General features: G+C 38.5%; 2 protein-coding genes across 11 annotated transcripts in view; one reads left to right on the forward strand and one right to left on the reverse strand.

The window, feature by feature from the left end:
- Positions 1 to 628, reverse strand: part of ASB7 (ankyrin repeat and SOCS box containing 7) — a 53359-nt gene extending 52731 nt beyond the window's left edge. Inside the window, exon 1 of one of the 3 annotated variants that reach the window (XM_004431891.3) lies at positions 141 to 621. The gene's annotated coding sequence lies outside the window, so the exon portion shown is untranslated. Of the gene's footprint in view, positions 1 to 140 lie in introns of all 3 variants that reach the window. The other 2 variants (XM_087428859.1, XM_087428858.1) reach the window with 2 other exon arrangements.
- On the forward strand, positions 104 to 18211 carry LINS1 (lines homolog 1). 8 transcript variants are annotated; one of them, XM_087428852.1, is made up of 8 exons: positions 108 to 126; positions 7759 to 7963; positions 11007 to 11507; positions 11625 to 11714; positions 12574 to 12715; positions 13155 to 13745; positions 14904 to 15075; positions 17324 to 18211. In XM_087428852.1, the coding sequence occupies exons 3-8, from the start codon at positions 11109 to 11111 to the stop codon at positions 18207 to 18209; spliced, it is 2280 nt and encodes a 759-aa protein (XP_087284978.1). In that variant the 5' UTR covers positions 108 to 126; positions 7759 to 7963; positions 11007 to 11108; the 3' UTR covers positions 18210 to 18211. The 8 variants fall into 8 exon arrangements, with proteins under 8 accessions (XP_004431949.2, XP_087284978.1, XP_087284976.1 ...); XM_087428850.1 differs by lacking the exon at positions 108 to 126 and adding an exon at positions 748 to 1076; XM_087428851.1 differs by lacking the exon at positions 108 to 126 and adding an exon at positions 6597 to 6858.
- Positions 18212 to 18631: the final 420 nt, after the last annotated feature.

An 18631-nucleotide genomic window follows, 5' to 3' on the forward strand; every position in this document is an offset into this window, starting at 1 on the left:
AGTGCCCTGGGGCCAAGGAGGAGGGGGCTCCGAGGAACGGGGAGCATGGGAAGAGAGTAGTAAGGGCAGGCAGGAAGAAGCAGTGATTCTCCTCCCTCTCGGTCAGCCCCCTTCCTCTCAGGGGAGGTAAGTGACTTTACCTGTCTCCTCAGCTGCTGCTTCTCTTCCTCCTTTCAGCCTCCTCCACACTCACCAACTTCTCCATTGAAGAAACACCCCAGACAGGGCCGGACACGGGTGTTCCTGATCCTCCTCGGTGCCTCACGGCCCCAGCCCGGCGAGCATCCAGACAGCCGAGCAGACGGGGGGCGGCGGTCCTGGCCGCGGGGCAGCCTCGGGGCAGGGGTGCAGGGAGGAAGTCCCGACTCGGGTTGGGGGGGGCAGTCCCGGTCTGAGGACTCGGAGCAGGGGGCTGCCGCGCTCCGGGCCAGACTCCCAGCTACGGGCGGACACGGGAGGTCTGGGGACAGCGAGGTCCCGGGTCACACAGGGTTCGAAGTGCCAGCCGCAGGGGCTCCAGGCAGGGGGCTTTCGGGATGCACTTTGCACTGGGCCACCCCCGCCCCCTCCCTCCAGCACTTTGGGGTCACTGGGATGGGACCAAGCCTTCAGCAGCCAATCAGCGGCCGCACTGGAGCCTGAGCCCGGAGCCGTAAACCAGGTCCGGAGTAGGTGGGGGTGGGGGGCGGGGGCGACTTGGTTGGTTGGTTGCTTCCTTCTCTCCTCCTTACCCCAGGCAGCCCCCACCCCTTGGCTGCCGTAAAGCCGCCTGCGCATTCGCGACAGTTAGAGGAGGCGTGCCGATCGAGGCTGGGAGTCGCCTCCAATTGGCCCTACTTACTTTCCCCTCGGCTTCCCCCCTGTGGCTTCCGATGCTCCGCCCCTGGCGGAGGGACTCGAAGCGGTTGCTAAGAGACAGTGTACGCTAATGGAGCTTCTGCGCATGCGGGGGGAGGGACTAGCGTGTACTCTCCGTGAACTACGGTGGCCGGGCAGGGGCCGGTGGTCGCTGGAATGGCGGTGGGAAGGCTGAGTGTGTAGAGCCAGATCCCTGGCAGGAGCCAGATCCCTGGCAGGTAACTGGGAGCGGCCGCTGAGTTCGGCAACTGGGGAGGCGTGTGTCTGGCCGACTGAGAGGCTGGTCCAAGGGGTTAAGGTTGGGGAGGCGGCAGTCCTCAGGAAGCGAGGAGAGGGGCGCCTTGTGTCGCCGCCCCTCATCAGCGATTTTCTGACTCGAGTGCCAGGTCCATGGCTCATATCTCCGTCCCGGAGGCCCGTTAGCTACCAGGCTAGGTATACCTCGCCTAGCGCGGAAGAGAGGACTCTCTTTGGGATGGCGGTGACATTTCAAGGGCTTTCCTGCAAGGATATCGACCCTCACGGATTCCTGTGAATGGAGGGGAAAAGAGAGTGGAAAATATGCCAGATGGACCTGTTCATTAAGTGCATTTATTCATTTAGCAAGTGTTTACTGGCCGGGCACTGTTCTAGCTGTTAGGGAGACAACAGTGGACAAGATAGATGCAATCACTTGCCCTCGTGGAGCTTTCATAAAATTATCAAATAGGGATAGGTTATATAAAGAAAATAAAGCACAGTAATAGAATCGAGTTCGACTAGGACGTGGTGGATATTATAGATAGTCAGGAAAGGTCTCTGAGGAAATGACATTTGAGCAAACGATCTGAATGAAGAGGAGCCAGCCATACCAAGAGCTGGGGGGTAGAATTTTGTAGACAGAGAGAATCAAAAGTGCAAACCCTATGATGCTGGAATAACGTTTGCCGTTTACAAGAACTGCAAGAAAGAAGGTGAGCGAGTCTAGTAGAGTAAGAGGAAGAGTGATTGGTAATGAGGTTGGGGTGTGGGACAGGCTGGACCTTGTAGGCCATGCTTGGGAAGTTATAGTATCTTATTTATGTTTTGAAAAGATCACTGGCTGCTCAGTGGAGAAGACTGTAGCTGGGAGTGGGGTTTGCTGCAAATGTGGAAGGCTATTGTTGTCTAGGCAGGAGTTGATATTATTTTAAACTAAGTCACATTTGGCTACCACCGATGTCTTCGAAGAAGGGCCTACCTGTTTATATAAAGGAAGTATTTCAATATATCAACTGCTTTTATGTAGTAAAATATATTAAGAAGTTTTGTGGCAGATGGATTCACTACAGATGCTTTGAATTTGCCCCCTGATATTTTCTTTTACACCATCATTCATTTGTTCAAGAATACTCATTTCGGTGCCTTCCACATGAGCTACCTGTTGGCTTATGTAGGCAAACGGGACTCCGGCCTGACCAAGGGAGCTCCTAGTCAAGTGTGGGGGAACCAAATTAGAAAATAGTTATAGACGATGCAGTGAGATAAATACTGTGGTATAGGCTGAGGGAGCACTTGGCAGGGCCCTCTATTCCTGACTTGGATATGTGGAAGGTTCCCCCCAGACTGGAGGTTTCCATGTTGAAGGTTGAGAGTTGGGGAGAGAAGGCTGAATGTGATTTAGTCAGAAAGAATGGACTAAGCGAAGCTTGGGAATCCTTAAAGGGCACAGAGTTTCTGAGGACCTCAGAGAAGGCTTGGAGCTTAGTTTGTAGGTCACAGAGGTGAGAAGAGTCACATCTTGAAGGGCCTGCTAAGCCATGTTCAGGGGTTTGGGCTTTATCCTAAGGAAAAGTGGAGAGATTTTTCAGTTATTGTTCTTGTTTTCTTCAGATATATACCCAGAAGTGGGATTACTGGATGATATGGTAGTTCTATTTGTAGTTTTGGGGGGAACCTCCATACTGTTTTCCATAGTGGCTGCACCAATTTACATTCCCACCAACAGTGCACAAAGGTTCCCTTTTCTCCATATCCTTGCCAGCACTTGTCGTTGCTTATATTTTTGATAATAGCCATTCTAACAGGTCTGAGGTGATATCTCATTGTGGTTTTGATTTGCATTTCCCTGGTGATTAGTGATGTTGAGCACTTTTTCATGTGCCTGTTACCCATCTGTATATCTTATTTAGAAAATGTCTATTCAGATTCTCTGCCCATTTTTTAATCAGAATGTTTGTTTTTTTGCTATTAAGTTGTATTTTTTAATGTTTTTTGGATATTAACCGCTTCTCAAATATATGATTTGCAAATATTTTCTCCCATTCAGTAGGTTACCTTTTCATTTTGTTGATGGTTTCCTTTGCTGTGCAGAAGCTTTTTAGTTTGATGTGGTCCCACTTGTTTTTTTTGCTTTTGTTGCCTTTGCTTTTGGTGTCAAATCCAAAAAATCATCGTCAAGATGATGTCAAGGAACTTTTCACTTATGTTTTCTTCTAGGAGTTTTATAGTTCAAGTCTTTAATCCATTTTGAGTGAATTTTTGTGTATGGTGTAAAATAGTGGTCCAGTTTCATTCTTTTGCGTGTGGCTATCCAGTTTTCCCTGCACCATTTATTAAAGAGACTGTCCTTTCCCCATTGTATATTCTTTGCTCCTTTGTTGTAAATTAATTGACCATATATGCATGGATTTATTTCTGGGTTCTCTATTCTGGTTCTATTGATCCATGTGCCTGTGTTTATGCTAATACCATACTGTTCTGATTACTATAGCTTTATAATATAGTTTGAAATCAGGAAGCCTAATTCCTCTAGCTTTGTTCTTCTGTTTTCAAGATTGCTTTGGCTATTTGGAGTCTTTTATGGTTCCATACAAATTTTAGGGTTGTTTGTTCTATGTCTATGAAAAATGCCATTGGAATTTTGATAGGGATTGCATTGAATTTGTAGATTGCTTTGGGTAATATGCACATTTTAACAATATTAGTTCTTCCAATCTATGAGCACAGAATATCCTTCCATTTACACGTGTCGTCTTCAGTGTCTTTCATCAGTGTCTTATAGTTTTCAGTGTACAGGTCTTTCACCTCCTTGGTTAAATTTTTTCCTAGGTATTTTATTCTTTTTGATGCAGTTTTAAATGGGATTTTTTTTTTAATTTTTCTTTTTGATAGTTCATTATTAGTGGATAGAAATGCAACAGATTTTTGTATATTGAATTTGTTTGCTGTAACTTTACTGAATTCATTTATTGGTTCTAATAATTTTTTGGTGGAATCTTTAGGGTTTTCTATATATGATGTCATGTCATCTGCAAATAGTGACGGTTTTACTTCTTCCTTTCCAATATGGAAGCCTTTTGTTTATTTTCCTTGACTAATTGCTCTGGCTAGGACTTCCAACACTATAATGAATAAAAGTGGCAAGAGTGGGCATTCTTGTCTTGTTCCTGATCTTAGAGGAAAAGCTTTCAGCCTTTTACCATTCACAGTTGATGTTAGCTGTGTGCTTGTTGTATATGGCCTTTATTATGTTAAGGCACGTTCCCTCTATACCCACTTTGTTAAGAGTGTTTTATCCTAGATGGATGTTGAATTTTTTCAGATGCTTTTTCTGCATCTATTGAGATGATCATATGATTTTTATCATTTATTTTGTTAATGTATTGTATGACATTGATTGATTTGCAGGTGTTGAACCATCCTTGCAACCATGGAATAAATCCCACTTGATTGGTATATGATTCTTTTAATGTATTATTGAACTCAGTTTGCTAATATTTTGTTGAGGATTTTTATATCTATGTTCATCAGTGATATTGGCCTGTAAGTATCTTTTCTTGTGATGTCCTTGTCTGATTTTGGTATCAGGGTAATGCTGGCCTTATAAAATGAGTTTGGAAATGTTCCCTCCTTTTCTGTTTTTTGGAAGAGTTTGAGAAGGCGTGTTAATTCCTCTTTAAATGTTTGGTTGAATTCACCAGTGAAGCCATCTGATCTTGGACCTTTGTTCATTGCGAGGTTTTTAATTACTGAATAGTCTCCTTACAACTAATCAGTCTGTTCAGATTTTCTATTTCTTCCTGATTTAGTCTTGGTAGGTTGTATATTTCTAGGAATTTATCCATTTCTTCTAATGTTGTGCAGTTTGTTGTCACAGAAAGTCATATTTAAGCTGAAAACAAAAGCTTTCTAAGTGGAGGGAACAGCATTGTATCAAGGTCCAGAGTCAAGAAGGAACCTTTGAGGTGACTAAATAAAGGAGTATTGGCATCCTCCTGCTTGAATTGTAGAAATGTCTTCATCATATAAACTGTACTTTTTGCAAATCTTTGAGTGTGTGCTACTTTGCTGAGGTAGGTTAGGTAACCTTACTTTATCAACCGAAAATCAAGTTTGTCTCTTTGGTACAGTATTCTGAATTCAGGAGTTCAGTAAAATAGGTGGTGCTGTTGTCATATCTATAGACATTCCCCAAACTCTACCCTGCCACTGGTGGTAGGTTTTTTTGGTGGGGGCCAGGAGGAGGAGGGAAAGGGGCATAGATTGGTAAAAGAGAATGAGTAAAGAAACATTTCATTCTGAAGCACCACTTAAAATGTAGAACCATATTTTAGCAACTAAGGGTAGAGAAGTTTTGTTTTTTATATTGCTACCCTGGAGATTTTCCATTAAAAAAAAATGCTTAGCATTAGCACAATATAATATAAACCTAATGAGCTTAGATTCCTTATCAGGAAAATCGAGTAGATTGGTCAGTGGTCATTAAAGAATAGTCCCCAGTCCAATTCTTGGGCCCTGCCCAGATCCACTGAATCAAAATCTCTGGAGGTGGACCCCGCCATCATATTCTGTCAAGCTGTCTTGGAGATTCTGAAGCTAGACTGCAAACCAGTGGTCTAGATCATCTCTGAGGTTTTTTCTGGTACTTAAACACTATGATTCTAATGTCCAGCATCAATCTGTACTGTGTAAAAATAGTTTGCCTTTGGAGCAGTCATTTTGATAGAGCCATCTGGGAAAGATATGTGTGGGTATTTTCTGTTGATCAGGTTTATGTTAAACGCTGCAGTCCCTGTATTACTCTAGGCTTCTGAGAACAAGACTACTTCATTACTCGTCTAAAACCAGTACATGCTCTTAATGAATTTATCTAGCAGCACCTCATTTGCTGATTCCTGCATTTGGGCCAATTAAAGGTGAACTAGGATGACGCTAATCAAGTTGTCAGGTTGTTGAGATGAATGTGACCTCTTGCTTTTGCGCTGTTTCCCATCTTTGAGACTGCACCCTACCCCTTTTTTAGAGGCTCAGTATCTGTTAGCTGATGCCTACTACAGTCTTTGTCAAGAATCTGGCATTGCAGCATTATTTACAATAGCCAAGATATGGAAACAGCCTAAGTGTCCATTGATGGATGAATGGATAAAGAAAAAAACAAAAAAAAACCAAGCTCATAGATACAGAGAACAGATTGATGTTTGTCAGAGATGGGGGTGGGGGGGCAAATGGGTGAAGAGGGTCAAAAGGTACAAACTTCCAGTTATAAAATAAATAAGTCTTGGGGTGTAATGTATAGCATGGTGACTATGGTTAATACTGTATTGCATATTTGGAAGTTGCTAAGAGAATACATTTAAAAGTTCTCATCACAAAATAGAAAAAAGAATACTAAAATTTATATGGGGCAACAAAAGACCCCGAATAGCTAAAGAAATCCTAAGAAAAAAGAACAAAGCAGGAGGCATCACAATCCCTGACTTCAAAACATACTACAAAGCAATAGTAATCAAAACAGCATGGTACTGGTACAAAAACAGACACACAGATCAATGGAACAGAATTGAAAGCCCAGAAATAAAACCACACATATACGGACAGCTAATTTTCGACAAAGGTGCTAAGAACACACAAGGGAGAAAGGAAAGTCTCTTCAATAAATGGTGTTGGGAAAACTGGACAGCCACATGCAAAAGAATGAAAGTGGACCATCTGCTATCGCCATTCACAAAAATTAACTCAAAATGGATCAAAGACCTGAAGGTGAGACCTGAAACTATAAAACTCATAGAATAAAATATAGGCAACACACTATTTGACATTGGTTATAAAGGAATCTTTTCAGATGACATGCCTACCCAGTCAAGTGGGTGTCCTCATTAATGTTTCAGTCCGTGGTTGCTGAGTATCTTTTGAAAAAATTAATCTTGGTTTGCACTGGGAAGTTGTATTAGTAATTGATCTTGATTTTAGATTTTGTGAAAGCGTGTGAAAATGATTCTAAGGATCGGTGTTCTGTTTTACAGTATTATGGGAGTAAATATAAGAAATGTTAAAGATTGGGCTGTGTGAATTACTATTTTCACTTAGGAAGATTATTAGAGATCCTCTATTCAACCATTATCCTGAGGCTTTTTGGAGCACCAGAGGAGATTTAAGGAGTGCCACAGGCTGTGATGTTAGACTTTCTAGGTTCAAATCCTGACTCTGCCACCTAACTAGCTCTATAACTTAATCTCTCTGTACCTTAATTTCCTTATCTGTAAAATGAGTATGATAATTAAGTACCCACCTCAAAAGGTTATTGTGAAACTCTTATTCACTTAGAACAGTGTCTGGTGCTTAGTAGGCACTCAATAAACTTTAGCAATTATTATTCCTAAAACATCAATTTTATGTGAAGATAGGTGGGAAGTATATTATTTTTATATTAAGACACACATGGTTCTGTTAGGTATAGCAATGCAAAATTCAGATTGTTTATAATACTTAAAAAAAGAGAGACTTGAGGCAAATATTATGCTTGTAGTGGGTACTTCCTTAGGCCCCCTGGTAGGAGAGTTCACTCTCTTCTGCCAAGAGGCATTTTCTGAAGAAACTCCGAGAGGCACTGCTCATTTCTTGTCCTAATTAGAGCTCTCCTAATACCTGTTTCCTTTCTAGGCTAGACAGATCTCTCGCATTCATCCAGTATAGCTGCCCTCAAAGCCTCTCAACATTCTGAGCACCCTTCCTTCCCCGGACACTTTGCTTTGTCAGTGCCTCTTAAAAGCTCGGTGTCGGAAGGTACACCTTCTTCCAGACCAGCGTGGTGATGCAGCTTGAGATGTACCAACCTTGGAGCAGCCACTTCAGAAAAAAAAGTGTGGTCAGTCAAATCCCCTAGTTCTTTTTTTTTTTCGGGATTTGTCCTTACCTTTAATACTTTGTATTTTTTTTAAAAAAACAAAACTACAATTCTCAGTTGTCAGTGGGCCACCCACAGACCCTTGTTTCAGTGCAGGTTTCTTTGGCCAGCATTAATGTTTTAAAAGACATTGTATTTAGGAAAGATGGATGCTTAGTCACAAAAGAAGCAGCCTCGCCCCTGCCCTCCTCATTCATTTGTTACCTACCTGGCATTCATGACCCCTAATTGATGCTTTTGTTTTTTCCTCTGCCTATAAAGGGTCATTTTGAATCTGTATTTCTTAATTTAAAGTTTATAACTTTTCAATCTGATTTCTCACAACCACTCTTACCAGAGAACCTGGGTCCCACCATGATAGAAAATAGCCCATTTTCCCCCTGGAATGCTTGCTTGCTTATTTATTTATTTACTGACATTCACTTTGGTTTTGCATGCTGAAATGGTTGAACCATTTTAAATGGTCTTTTTTGTAGGTCAAAAATGGTTGGATAGCAGCAATTTTATTCTCATTTGTGCTAAAATTTAAGGACTTAGGATTTGTAGAAATATTATTGGAAGTATTTTTCTTGCTATAGCATTGAAATAAAAATAATTCCACTTGTAACTGAAAATTATAATACTAGAGTTGAGCATATGATATTAATTGAAACTTAAAATAGTCTCTTGTCATAGAATATTTGACATGTAAAAACGTCAGTAGTTTTATTGGGAAGAAATGTTATTCTTATAACTAAAACATAAAGTAAAATAATTACAATGGGGAATTAGACTCTGAAGTAGAATATAGAAATTAATTTCTGGTGTGTGACAGACAAAATACACTAGACAATTAAGGAGATGATTTTATTCAGGCTTTCGCAACAGGGAGAATGTTCATTAATGGGAAACCTCGCAAAGAAGGAGAAAACATGGTGTTTTATGAAACAAGGGAGGTCAGTGATGAAGGATGGAGGTGGGTCCTGTCTGGGAGTATGGTCCTTCCTGGTTAGCCCTTTCTTGCACACGTAAGGCTGTGGTGCTCCTTGACCAGCTCTGCTTTCTGGAAGCACGGGGCTCAGGTAGAGTTTAACATTGTCAGATGTAACAAGGTTACCGATATTTAGTTATGTTTATAAATCGTGTGGGATACACACCACTTTTTGAAAATAAGATTCAGAGAAAACTTACCAAAAGTTTTATTCATGACTTTAAATTAAAATCTATAGGTTTCTTAATATTTATTTCAGCACTAGAGGACTAAAACAAGGCAGCTTTTTCTTGTTCCCCACAAGATTAGGAATTGAAATTCCTTAGGAGCTAAGCAAGAGGAAGAAAGGGAGAGGGAGGTTTAAAGACCAAGGGCAGGTTAGTGGTCTGCATGGTAGAAGTGAGACTGAATATAAGTGACAGCCCTCAGAGTTCCCTTCCAGTGAGAAAGGAGGTTAAAGATGGACAGGGCATTTATAAATGGGTCAGGGTAGACGAGGGAGGTCTGTGGATTTTGTTAAAGGATAAATTTTAAGAGGACAAAATCATGACCTATATAAAATGAACATGTATCAATGATTTTATTTAAGTCATGAATTAATGAAAGAACTAGGCAAATGTCACAACTGTTTTAAGGGCGAAGTTAAAGAACTATGAATGTATATGAAGTAAAGGAATGTTGAAGTGAGTTTACAGACAGAAGCAAAACTGGCTTTTCTCACTGCAGGACGGGTTGCCCCTCCACCAGACAATTATTTGCATGTCTATAGGCAAGAATTATTTGCATTGCTATCAGTTATCTACAATTTACAAAGGTGTAAAATAGCTCAAAGGCAATGAAAGGACTGAGCCCCATAGGATCAGTTAATTCCCAGAGGTTCCAGCTTTCCATTGAAAGGGTATTCTGTAATCTCTTTTGCTTATGCCAAAGTCTTAAATTTTTCCTAGCCATGCTTGCTCTATAGTGCTATAGCCATGCTTGCTCTACATGCTTCCTCTAATTTTCATCTACCAGTTGATGGCCCACATTCTCTGCTTTAAAAGCCATGTCTAACCCTAAATGTTCTTTCTTTTCTCCCCACTTTTCCTGGTCTCTGTCATGTCAGAGGTGTCTGGGACAACCAGAATGTCTAAATTTGCATCCCTCTACAAATACAATATGCCCAAGTTTGGATTGCTTTTGCTTAATATCTTGTCTTTTTCTTGGGATGGCATTTTAAAATTTTTTATTTAATGTTATAAGTGATAACCAAGGTTTCTTTCTGTCATCATATAATTTTGAGTTGGGAATTAATCAGCAATACCCATAATAGTTTGACCAAGTAGGAGTCTAACTGGGTTTTCATCTATAAGTTGAAGGTGAATCTCAATTAGCTTGGTGGGTCTTAACCTGGGTGGTTTTGCCCCACCAAGGGAGGTGCTACTGGCATCTAGTGGGTAGAGGCTAGGAATGCTGCTAAACTTCCTACAATGCACAAGACAACTCCCCACAACAAAATTAATTCAGTCCCTGATGTTCATAGTGCCAAGGCTGAGAAACCCTGATAGTCCTTTGAAAAATTTTAGAGGAAAGGTGAAGTTTCTGCTGTGATAAAATTAAAAATAATTTTATAGGGGCCAGCCTGGTGGCATAGTGGTAGGGTTCACGCGCTCTGCTTCAGCGGCTTGGTGTTCGTGGGTTCGGATTCCGGGTGCAGACCTATACTCGGCTTGTCAAGCCATGCTGTGGTGTCACCTCACATAAAAGAAAGAGAGGAAGATTGGCACAGATGTTAGCTCAGGGCCAATCTTCCTCAGCAAAAAAAATAATAAAATAATAATAATTTTATGGTCTTAAATCTGTATGGAAAGCATACATTTCATTTTTACGGTCTTAAAATAATGTTCTTATTACCAGTTTTCCATTTTAGAAATTAAGCAATCAGTATTACCTTAACTTGAGAGACTAAATGGTTAAGTGGAAACTGATGCCTTTCCCTTGTAATATGATACATATATAACACTTATAATTTTAAAATTATTTTTCTTATTTTAGATTTTACTGAAGAAACATCTTAGAGATTCGTCGCACTTCTAAGATTCATATTTACACTTTGGAGTTGTCAGCCTTCTTATAAGATATATTTTGGTAATCAAAATGAAAGCTTTCTTTGAAGTTTTAGAACAATTATACAAGAAGGTACTTTTTGGAGCCACACTTGAAAGTGACAGCCATGATTACATCATTTATCTCAACCCAGCGTTTTCAGATCAAGATTGCTCTACAACCGCCTCCTCAGAATGCTCCGACACCCTTGGTGTCCAGGGCAAGTGTCAGCCATCCTCTCTCAGTGTCGCTACCATTTCTGTAGCACCTGTGTGTTTGCAGAGATGCCCTGAGATGAGCAGTGCCCGAGAAACAGTGCTCCTTCAGTTAACGGTGATCAAAGTGATGGTAACCAGGATATTGTCTGTCGAAACAGAGTTCCATGCAAAGGAGAAATACAGAGAAATAATTAAAATTCTTTTAAAGTCGTCCGATGTTGATTCTAAATTAGTAAGCCATTTGTTTTTTGTGAGGTTTTTGGTGTGTTTTTTTTAAGATCTAGATTTTTAAAATAAAAATTTTAAAAACATTCAGCAATAGCGAGTAAATTTTTTTGTTTTCTTGTAGACCTGTATGTTCCAAAACTCAGATAAATTGTTATGTCACATGGCTGCCAAGTGCCTTGCATTACTTCTTTATTTCCAGTTGAGAGAAAAGGTAAGGTAAAGAATCAAATTATGTTATTTCTTTTATAGTTTCTTTAAAATTGCTCTTTGGCATTCACTTTTACCCTTCAAATATTTGTATTAATAAAATGTTTGCTCACATAGTAACTTGTGTAAATCCACAAAAGTGTAAGAATGGAATAATATGATAGTGACTTGTATCAGGGATTAGTCTTAAATATGTTGTAAATCACTAAAAATCAGATTCTTAACCCAAAAGGTAGGTTTCAAGTCAGCGAGTCCATACTTTCTTCATATTCTCAAAGGTGTAAGTAGACTTCCTTCCTCCCCTCCAAAAAAAAGGTTTAGGAACCCCTGCTTGAAACCAAGGCCATTTTCACAGATTTAATATAAATAAATTCTAAGAGTGGTCCTCAGCATAATGAAAAAAATACAAACAAATTGAGCATTCGAGTTTTCTCTTATCTCTAAATTAGTTAATAAATCTAAGCATCTACTGACTTATTTCAGCTATAATTGCTTGTTCCTTTCTTAAAATAACATTTTTGTCTTGAGTACAAAGAGGTGATATTCGCGGTAGAAAATCTGGAAAATGAGAAAAGATATAAAGAACAAAATAAAAATTACACGTCACTTCACCCCCTAGAAACAACCCTGCTAATATTTTCATGTTCCCTTTTGATTCTTTATTTCTATGGCATATTGAATTTCTTGACTTAGAGAATATTAAGATAATTGTGTCCTTTTTGTTTTACTAAATATTATCATACTTTTTTTTTTGCAAGGGAGTAAACAATGTTATATTGAGTTGTATTGGGTATAATAGGTAATTTGGAATTGTAAAGAAAATATTGTATGATAACTTACTACTTTTTAAAATTTTCTCACAGATAACATTAAATAATTCCTGGATTTCTTTTTGCCAAAAAAATCTTTCTGAATACTCTGAAAGTGATAAAGTAGTATACTGCCTCTGGACTCTTACTGCTGTAATAAAAGAAATCTTTAAAGATACATGTTCACAAAAAACAGGTACGAATTATGTTCCCCCATAAATGCTTGTCATTATCTTGCTCCCAAGGTGCACTATGTTTATAATGAAGAGTAAAACTTATTTTACAACATCTGAGCTGTTTTGAAGTATGAAAAACTAAAGAATCTTGCTTCATATTTTTTTGATTTAGGATACCTTTTTAAAAGAAAAAAGTTACAAGGAAAAAAATTAAAGCTTTTCATTATTATATATTCCTTGCATAGTCCCAAGCTATTGATATTTGTAAAATGGATATTAACCGTGGTTGTTAGCTATTAGTCTGTGTATCTTCATTTGTTCACGTTAGAAGTAAATAAATCCAAATCCATTTTTTCATCTTGTAAAGTGATAACATTTACAAAAAGTGAATTATAAAATTATGTTTTAAGAAGCCTTTGTTTTTGCTGTTGTTTATAATTACTATTTTTATAATTTCAGAAATTCTAAAGCAGTTCCTGACTCCTTTTCACACTCTTTTTGAAGTTTTTTACAATTCCTTATTTTCTCAGCATTTTGAAAACCACAAAGATACTTCTAAAATAATAAACAGTTTGATATGTTTCCTGGAATTGCTTGAACTTCTTGTAGCCTCCAGAATCCACCTGAAGTTACATTTCACTTGCCAGAGGATTTTATTTTTGAAACCTTCTTGTGTGCTAGACGTTATTACCTGGCCTGTTCCAGCTTTTGTCAAAAGGAAGTTCATCATATTCATCAAGAAGTGCCTTCTCCGGAAAGTGGGTGAAGACCTTTGTCGGGGATCTGTCCTTGCCTTCGTGCTGCCAGATCGTCATTTAGATGTGGACTTGCTGGCTTTAGCTGATGCTGTTTTGCAAGCTGTGGATTTGGGCTTATTGAGGACATTGTCTGTCCACGGAAAACCTTCCTGCTTTGGAGGCGGTGAAGTTCAACCTGGACGTGAGCGTGTCCCTGGTCCAGATCATGTGGTCCTTAGAGCAGCGAGCTTACTTATTATTAAATCCTTAGAAATCAAGTTTCAAAACTGTGCTTCAGCAAATCAAATGAAAGGTAATTCTTCAAACTCCTTTTTGTATGCTTATCTCAGGACTATTATTCAGCTAATTTAAGCTACATGTTATCATAGTTAATTCATTAAATTTTCTTCAAAAAGAAAAAAGAACTAAAATTACCTTAAGAAACATGTCAACTTTTTGTGACTAAACTGAATTTGTATAGCATAATTAATGACTAATGTTAAAAAAAAAGGTGCTGTTGAGTCACCTCAAAGTGATATGTCAATTCATATTCAGATATTTGTAGTATTTAATTCATATTTTCATTCATAAAATTTGTATATCTACTAATGTAGATTATTGATAATTAGGAATTGAATTGAAACTAATATGTGAGAAGTTATATTGACAAAGAAATTGTTGCATCTAATTTCCAGGATGTTAACTCAGAGTCCAAAGACAGCTGTTATAAGTGTGATATTCAATATAAGTGTTGGGGAAGACATGTCCTGCATTTCATTTGAGAAAAATGAACAGTAAATGTCTCTAAAGAAGCAGCATATAGTTCAGTAAAAGGTTTGAATTGTAAGCAATGACTTCCCAGAATTGCTTTGGATATCATTTAGCTTATAATAACTACATAGTAGATATAATTCTGTGCAGTTATAATTTGCAACACTAGGTGGCATGTGTTATATAATTTAGTTTTAAATTGCAGTTAAAATGCCCCAAAACCTTTTTGATTTTTGTGCTTAATAGTAGTACTTTCTTTTATTTCTTTAAACAAACAAAAAGTTTTTTCTGTTATTTTGAAGGCAAAATTATTTTTGTTTGGTGGCATTGTTGCCTCATAACAGACAGCTGTGGCATCCAGTGAAATGATTTCTGTTGTCTACCACTCATTCATTTATATGCTTTTAGCAAGAATTCATGTAACTTTTATTTCTCAGAGATAATTAGTTATTTGGCAGTTGTGGCAAATAGATGATCTGGCTGTACATTTTAACTGTATCCTTTTGAGTGAGTCACTTTTTCTCTTAAGCTGTTTCCTGATTTGCAAAGTAAAGATAATCCTTAACTCATAAACTTTTTGAAAGTGTGAATTATGATAAGGCATTTTAAAATATTTTAGATACTATAAATTTATCTATAGGCAAGCTGTTAATGTGTTCATAAACTGTTGCCTACTCTTTGAAATTTGGATTTTTTGAAGTTGATTTACAGAGGTTCATGTCTGAGTTACTGACCTTCTTAAAGCCTCACCTTCAGCCCTCTCTGCAATCACACAGTCACTGTGAGTGGTTGTCTCGAGTCTTCATAGAACAAGACGATGACATGCTGGAGGCTGCCAAAGCATCATTGGGCATCTACCTGAAGTTGACCAGGTTAGTATATTTTAAAGTAATTGTACTAACTTCATGCCAGGAAAGCAGAAAACCTTTTTAATAATGTGCTGGACGTATTGTTTACTTTCCATCATTAAGGGGAAAAAATCCCTAACAATCTTGTGGTTTCCTTATAAGTTCCCATTCCTTTCTTTAACCCTGCCCTACATGAAAATGAGATTGATTTGAGTTTTCATTATGAAAACTTCGCTGGCTAGGCAGATCTAGGGTGGTGGAACTAGACTGGGATTAGAAAACATAGGTTCTGGTTTAGTCTTCATCTGTTTTACCTGTGTAATCAGGAGTAAGTTAGTACCCTTGTCTGAATCTAAATTTAATTGATGTTTAAAAACTCTTTTCACCTCAAAGACTAACTTTTCTATATTGAGCTTCTATAAGGTGATTTTTGCCTTTGTAGAGGTGAGTGTAAACTTGTAAGTAATCAAAGGAGCTGTTCTAAATTTTCATTTTATTATACAGTTGAACTGGGGCTGATAGTATCTTGAGGCAAATATCTGAAATTGGTTATGAAGTTATGTTACTGATGACATTTTATACTGATCCTCTTTCTGCTTTATTAAAACAGCTGTACTTGGGTCATGTACTTGGGTCTTCTTATGGCAAATATCTGTAATTGGTTATGAAGTTAATAACTGATGACCTTTTACACTATTTCTGCTTCTGCTTTATTAAAACCTTAAAGTATTTGCTTTATTTCCATTTCTTTCTTGGCTTCAGAGAAAGGGATTTCTTACTAATGATCGTCGGTACAGTGTTGTGCTGCCAGTTCTTACTTGTATTATGACACTGCTGGCAGTGGCTGCTTTCAGACTGTAAGTGTTTGGGGCCAATTTTCAAAAGATTCTAATCAAGAACACAAAATTCCTGCATGTGATTTGAATTAGGCTCCAAAACGGTCAAATACAAATTCAGTCTGAAAATGCACATGCCTGTTAGAATATATCTTAGTTGTACTCTAAGTTGACTTTTTACTCTTCAGGAAAGAGGAAGTGTCTGAATTAAATTCACTTTATATGTGAATTTCTAACTTTCTTAACTTCAATTCAGTGTGTCCAGAGAGGCATGCGTTTGTGTCATATGTATTTTTTTAATGTAATTGTATTAGTTAAGATGGTTTAGTTGTAAATGATAGAACCCAATACAAACTAGTCTAAGCAAGAAAAGGAATTTATTGGCTCTTAGTTGGGAATTCTAAGGGTTCAAGTTAGCATCAGGCATAACTGTATATATAGGGATTCAAATCATGTCATTGATTATTTCATTTTATCTCACAGCTCTGAATTTATTCTCAGGTAGGGCCACTAGTAGTGCCAGGCTTACAACAGCCTTACAGTTATAATATTTAATAGCTCCAGCAAAAGTCCCAGGGGAGCTCTGATTGGCCCGTTGGGTCACAGAATCATGTCGGAACCAATCCTTGTGGCCTGGAGTATTGGGTACTCTGATTGGTCAGTCTGGGTCACATGCCCATCCCTGTTGACAGTGGGGAAGGAAAGGAAGGAGGTTAGGCTCCAGCCCCACCTGACCACATGGAATTAGTTACCTGTAGGAATGAAGAACTCTCGTATCAAGAGACAGGAAGACAGAGGACTTTTGTTGGGCGGACAAAAACTAGAACTACCAAAGTCAGTGGATTTTGTTATATTTTATTGAGTCAGATTTTTATAGAGTTTGTGGAGAAAGAGATTGGTTTGAAATTTTTTTCTTTTAAAATAATACATAGAGGGCCGGCCCGTGGCTTAGCAGTTGGGTGCGTGCGCTCTGCTGCTGGCGGCCTGGGTTCGGATCCGGGCGTGCACTGACGCACCGCTTCTCCGGCCATGCTGAGGCCGCATCCCACATACAGCAACTGGCAGGATGTGCAGCTATGACATACAGTTATCTGCTGGGGCTTTGGGGGAAAAGGGAGGAGGATTGGCAATGGATGTTGGCTCAGAGCCGGTCTTCCTCAGCAAAAGAGGAGGATTAGCACAGATGTTAGCTCAGGGCTGATCTTCCTCACAAAAAAATAAAAATAAAATAAAATAAAATAATACATAGATTAAAAAGTTATCTAATAGGTGAATTTATGAATTATATGAATTATATGAATTATGAATTCATATCAATATATGAATTCATCAATTCATCAATTATGAATTCATATTCAATATATGAATTATATCTGTCAAAACTGTTACTTTTATAAAAAGTCATTAATTAGGGTCTCCATTATCTTTATTTTTAGAGAATGTGAAGGTACTGAAAGCTTGACCCAAGAAAAAGAAATGTGGAACCATCACACACATGAAAATGGCTATAATCCACACTGTATTTTCTTATTCTTATTAAAAAATATAGGATTTGATTCTACAGTTCTTCTTGACTTTTTGATTTCATCAGAAACCTGTTTTCTTGAATATTTTGTTAGATATTTAAAATTACTGCAAAAAGACTGGGATAATTTTTTCACCATTTGCAAGTACTTTGATGTAACTGAATCTAAAGATAGCATAAACATTTGTGGTTGTATCTTCTCACTTGTCCAAGACAAAAGCAGCAACCAAACAGGACCTAGTCCTTTGGCTGCTCTTGGTAGTCACAGAAATGCTCATGCTTGGGTCTCCTGGGCTTCTGATGCTGCTTCTGAACCAGTGAACCAGGTCGTGATGTCCGAGGAGACCCACGTCACACCCCAGGCTAATAGTCTGTCTCCCACACGAGCTTCTCAAAGTCTGGTAGATTATGACAGCTCTGATGATTCTGAAGTAGAATCCACAGACCAAAATTTATCAAGTGGTGAACAGACATCTTTATACCAAGAAGCAATGAAGAAAATTCAGGACACAGTTGGAACAAGTAGGAATAAAAAAGAACTTAGCCTGGAGGTTCAGTCAAGGCCTCTGGTTCCTAAAGAATCTAATACTCCCTTCTCTGTTGATTGTGACATAGCCCCAAATAACATTGTCTCTGAAGTGGGAATATCTTACAGAACAGTAAAATGCTTTGAAGAGCTACAAGGAGCCATTTACCGTTTGCAGAAGAAAAATCTTTTCCCATATAATCCAACAGCGCTTTTGAAGTTGTTAAAACATATTGATGCAATATATAATAAAAATATGAACCGTTTGTGAAACAGTGGCGTTTTATTTCCAGGAACTATTCTTTCCTAATATAAATTGTGCCTCAATGAGATAATAGTAAACAAAAGAAACGTCAAAAGGGTTTTCTAAATCAAGTCTTGCTGCTTTTTGGAAGCAACCTAGTGACTGAAAAAGATATATCAAATAAAAAGTTACTCGATACTGTTGCACACCACCTGAAATTTATGGTAGTTCAAACTTATACAGATTTGGGATGGTTATTGTATTAGTTTGCTAGGGCTGTTATAACAGATTATCACAAACTTGGCAGCATAAAACAACAGAAATTTATTCTCTCACAGTTCTGGAGGCTAGAAGTCCAAAATCAAGGTTAATAGGGCCATGCTTTCCACCAAGGCTCTGGGGGAGAATCCTTCCCTGCCTCTCCTTCCCGCCTCTTGCTAGCTTCTGGC

The sequence above is a fragment of the Ceratotherium simum genome, chromosome 3 (assembly GCF_057802395.1).
Source record: "Ceratotherium simum simum isolate JZ-2026a chromosome 3, ASM5780239v1, whole genome shotgun sequence".
NCBI lineage: Eukaryota > Metazoa > Chordata > Mammalia > Perissodactyla > Rhinocerotidae > Ceratotherium > Ceratotherium simum.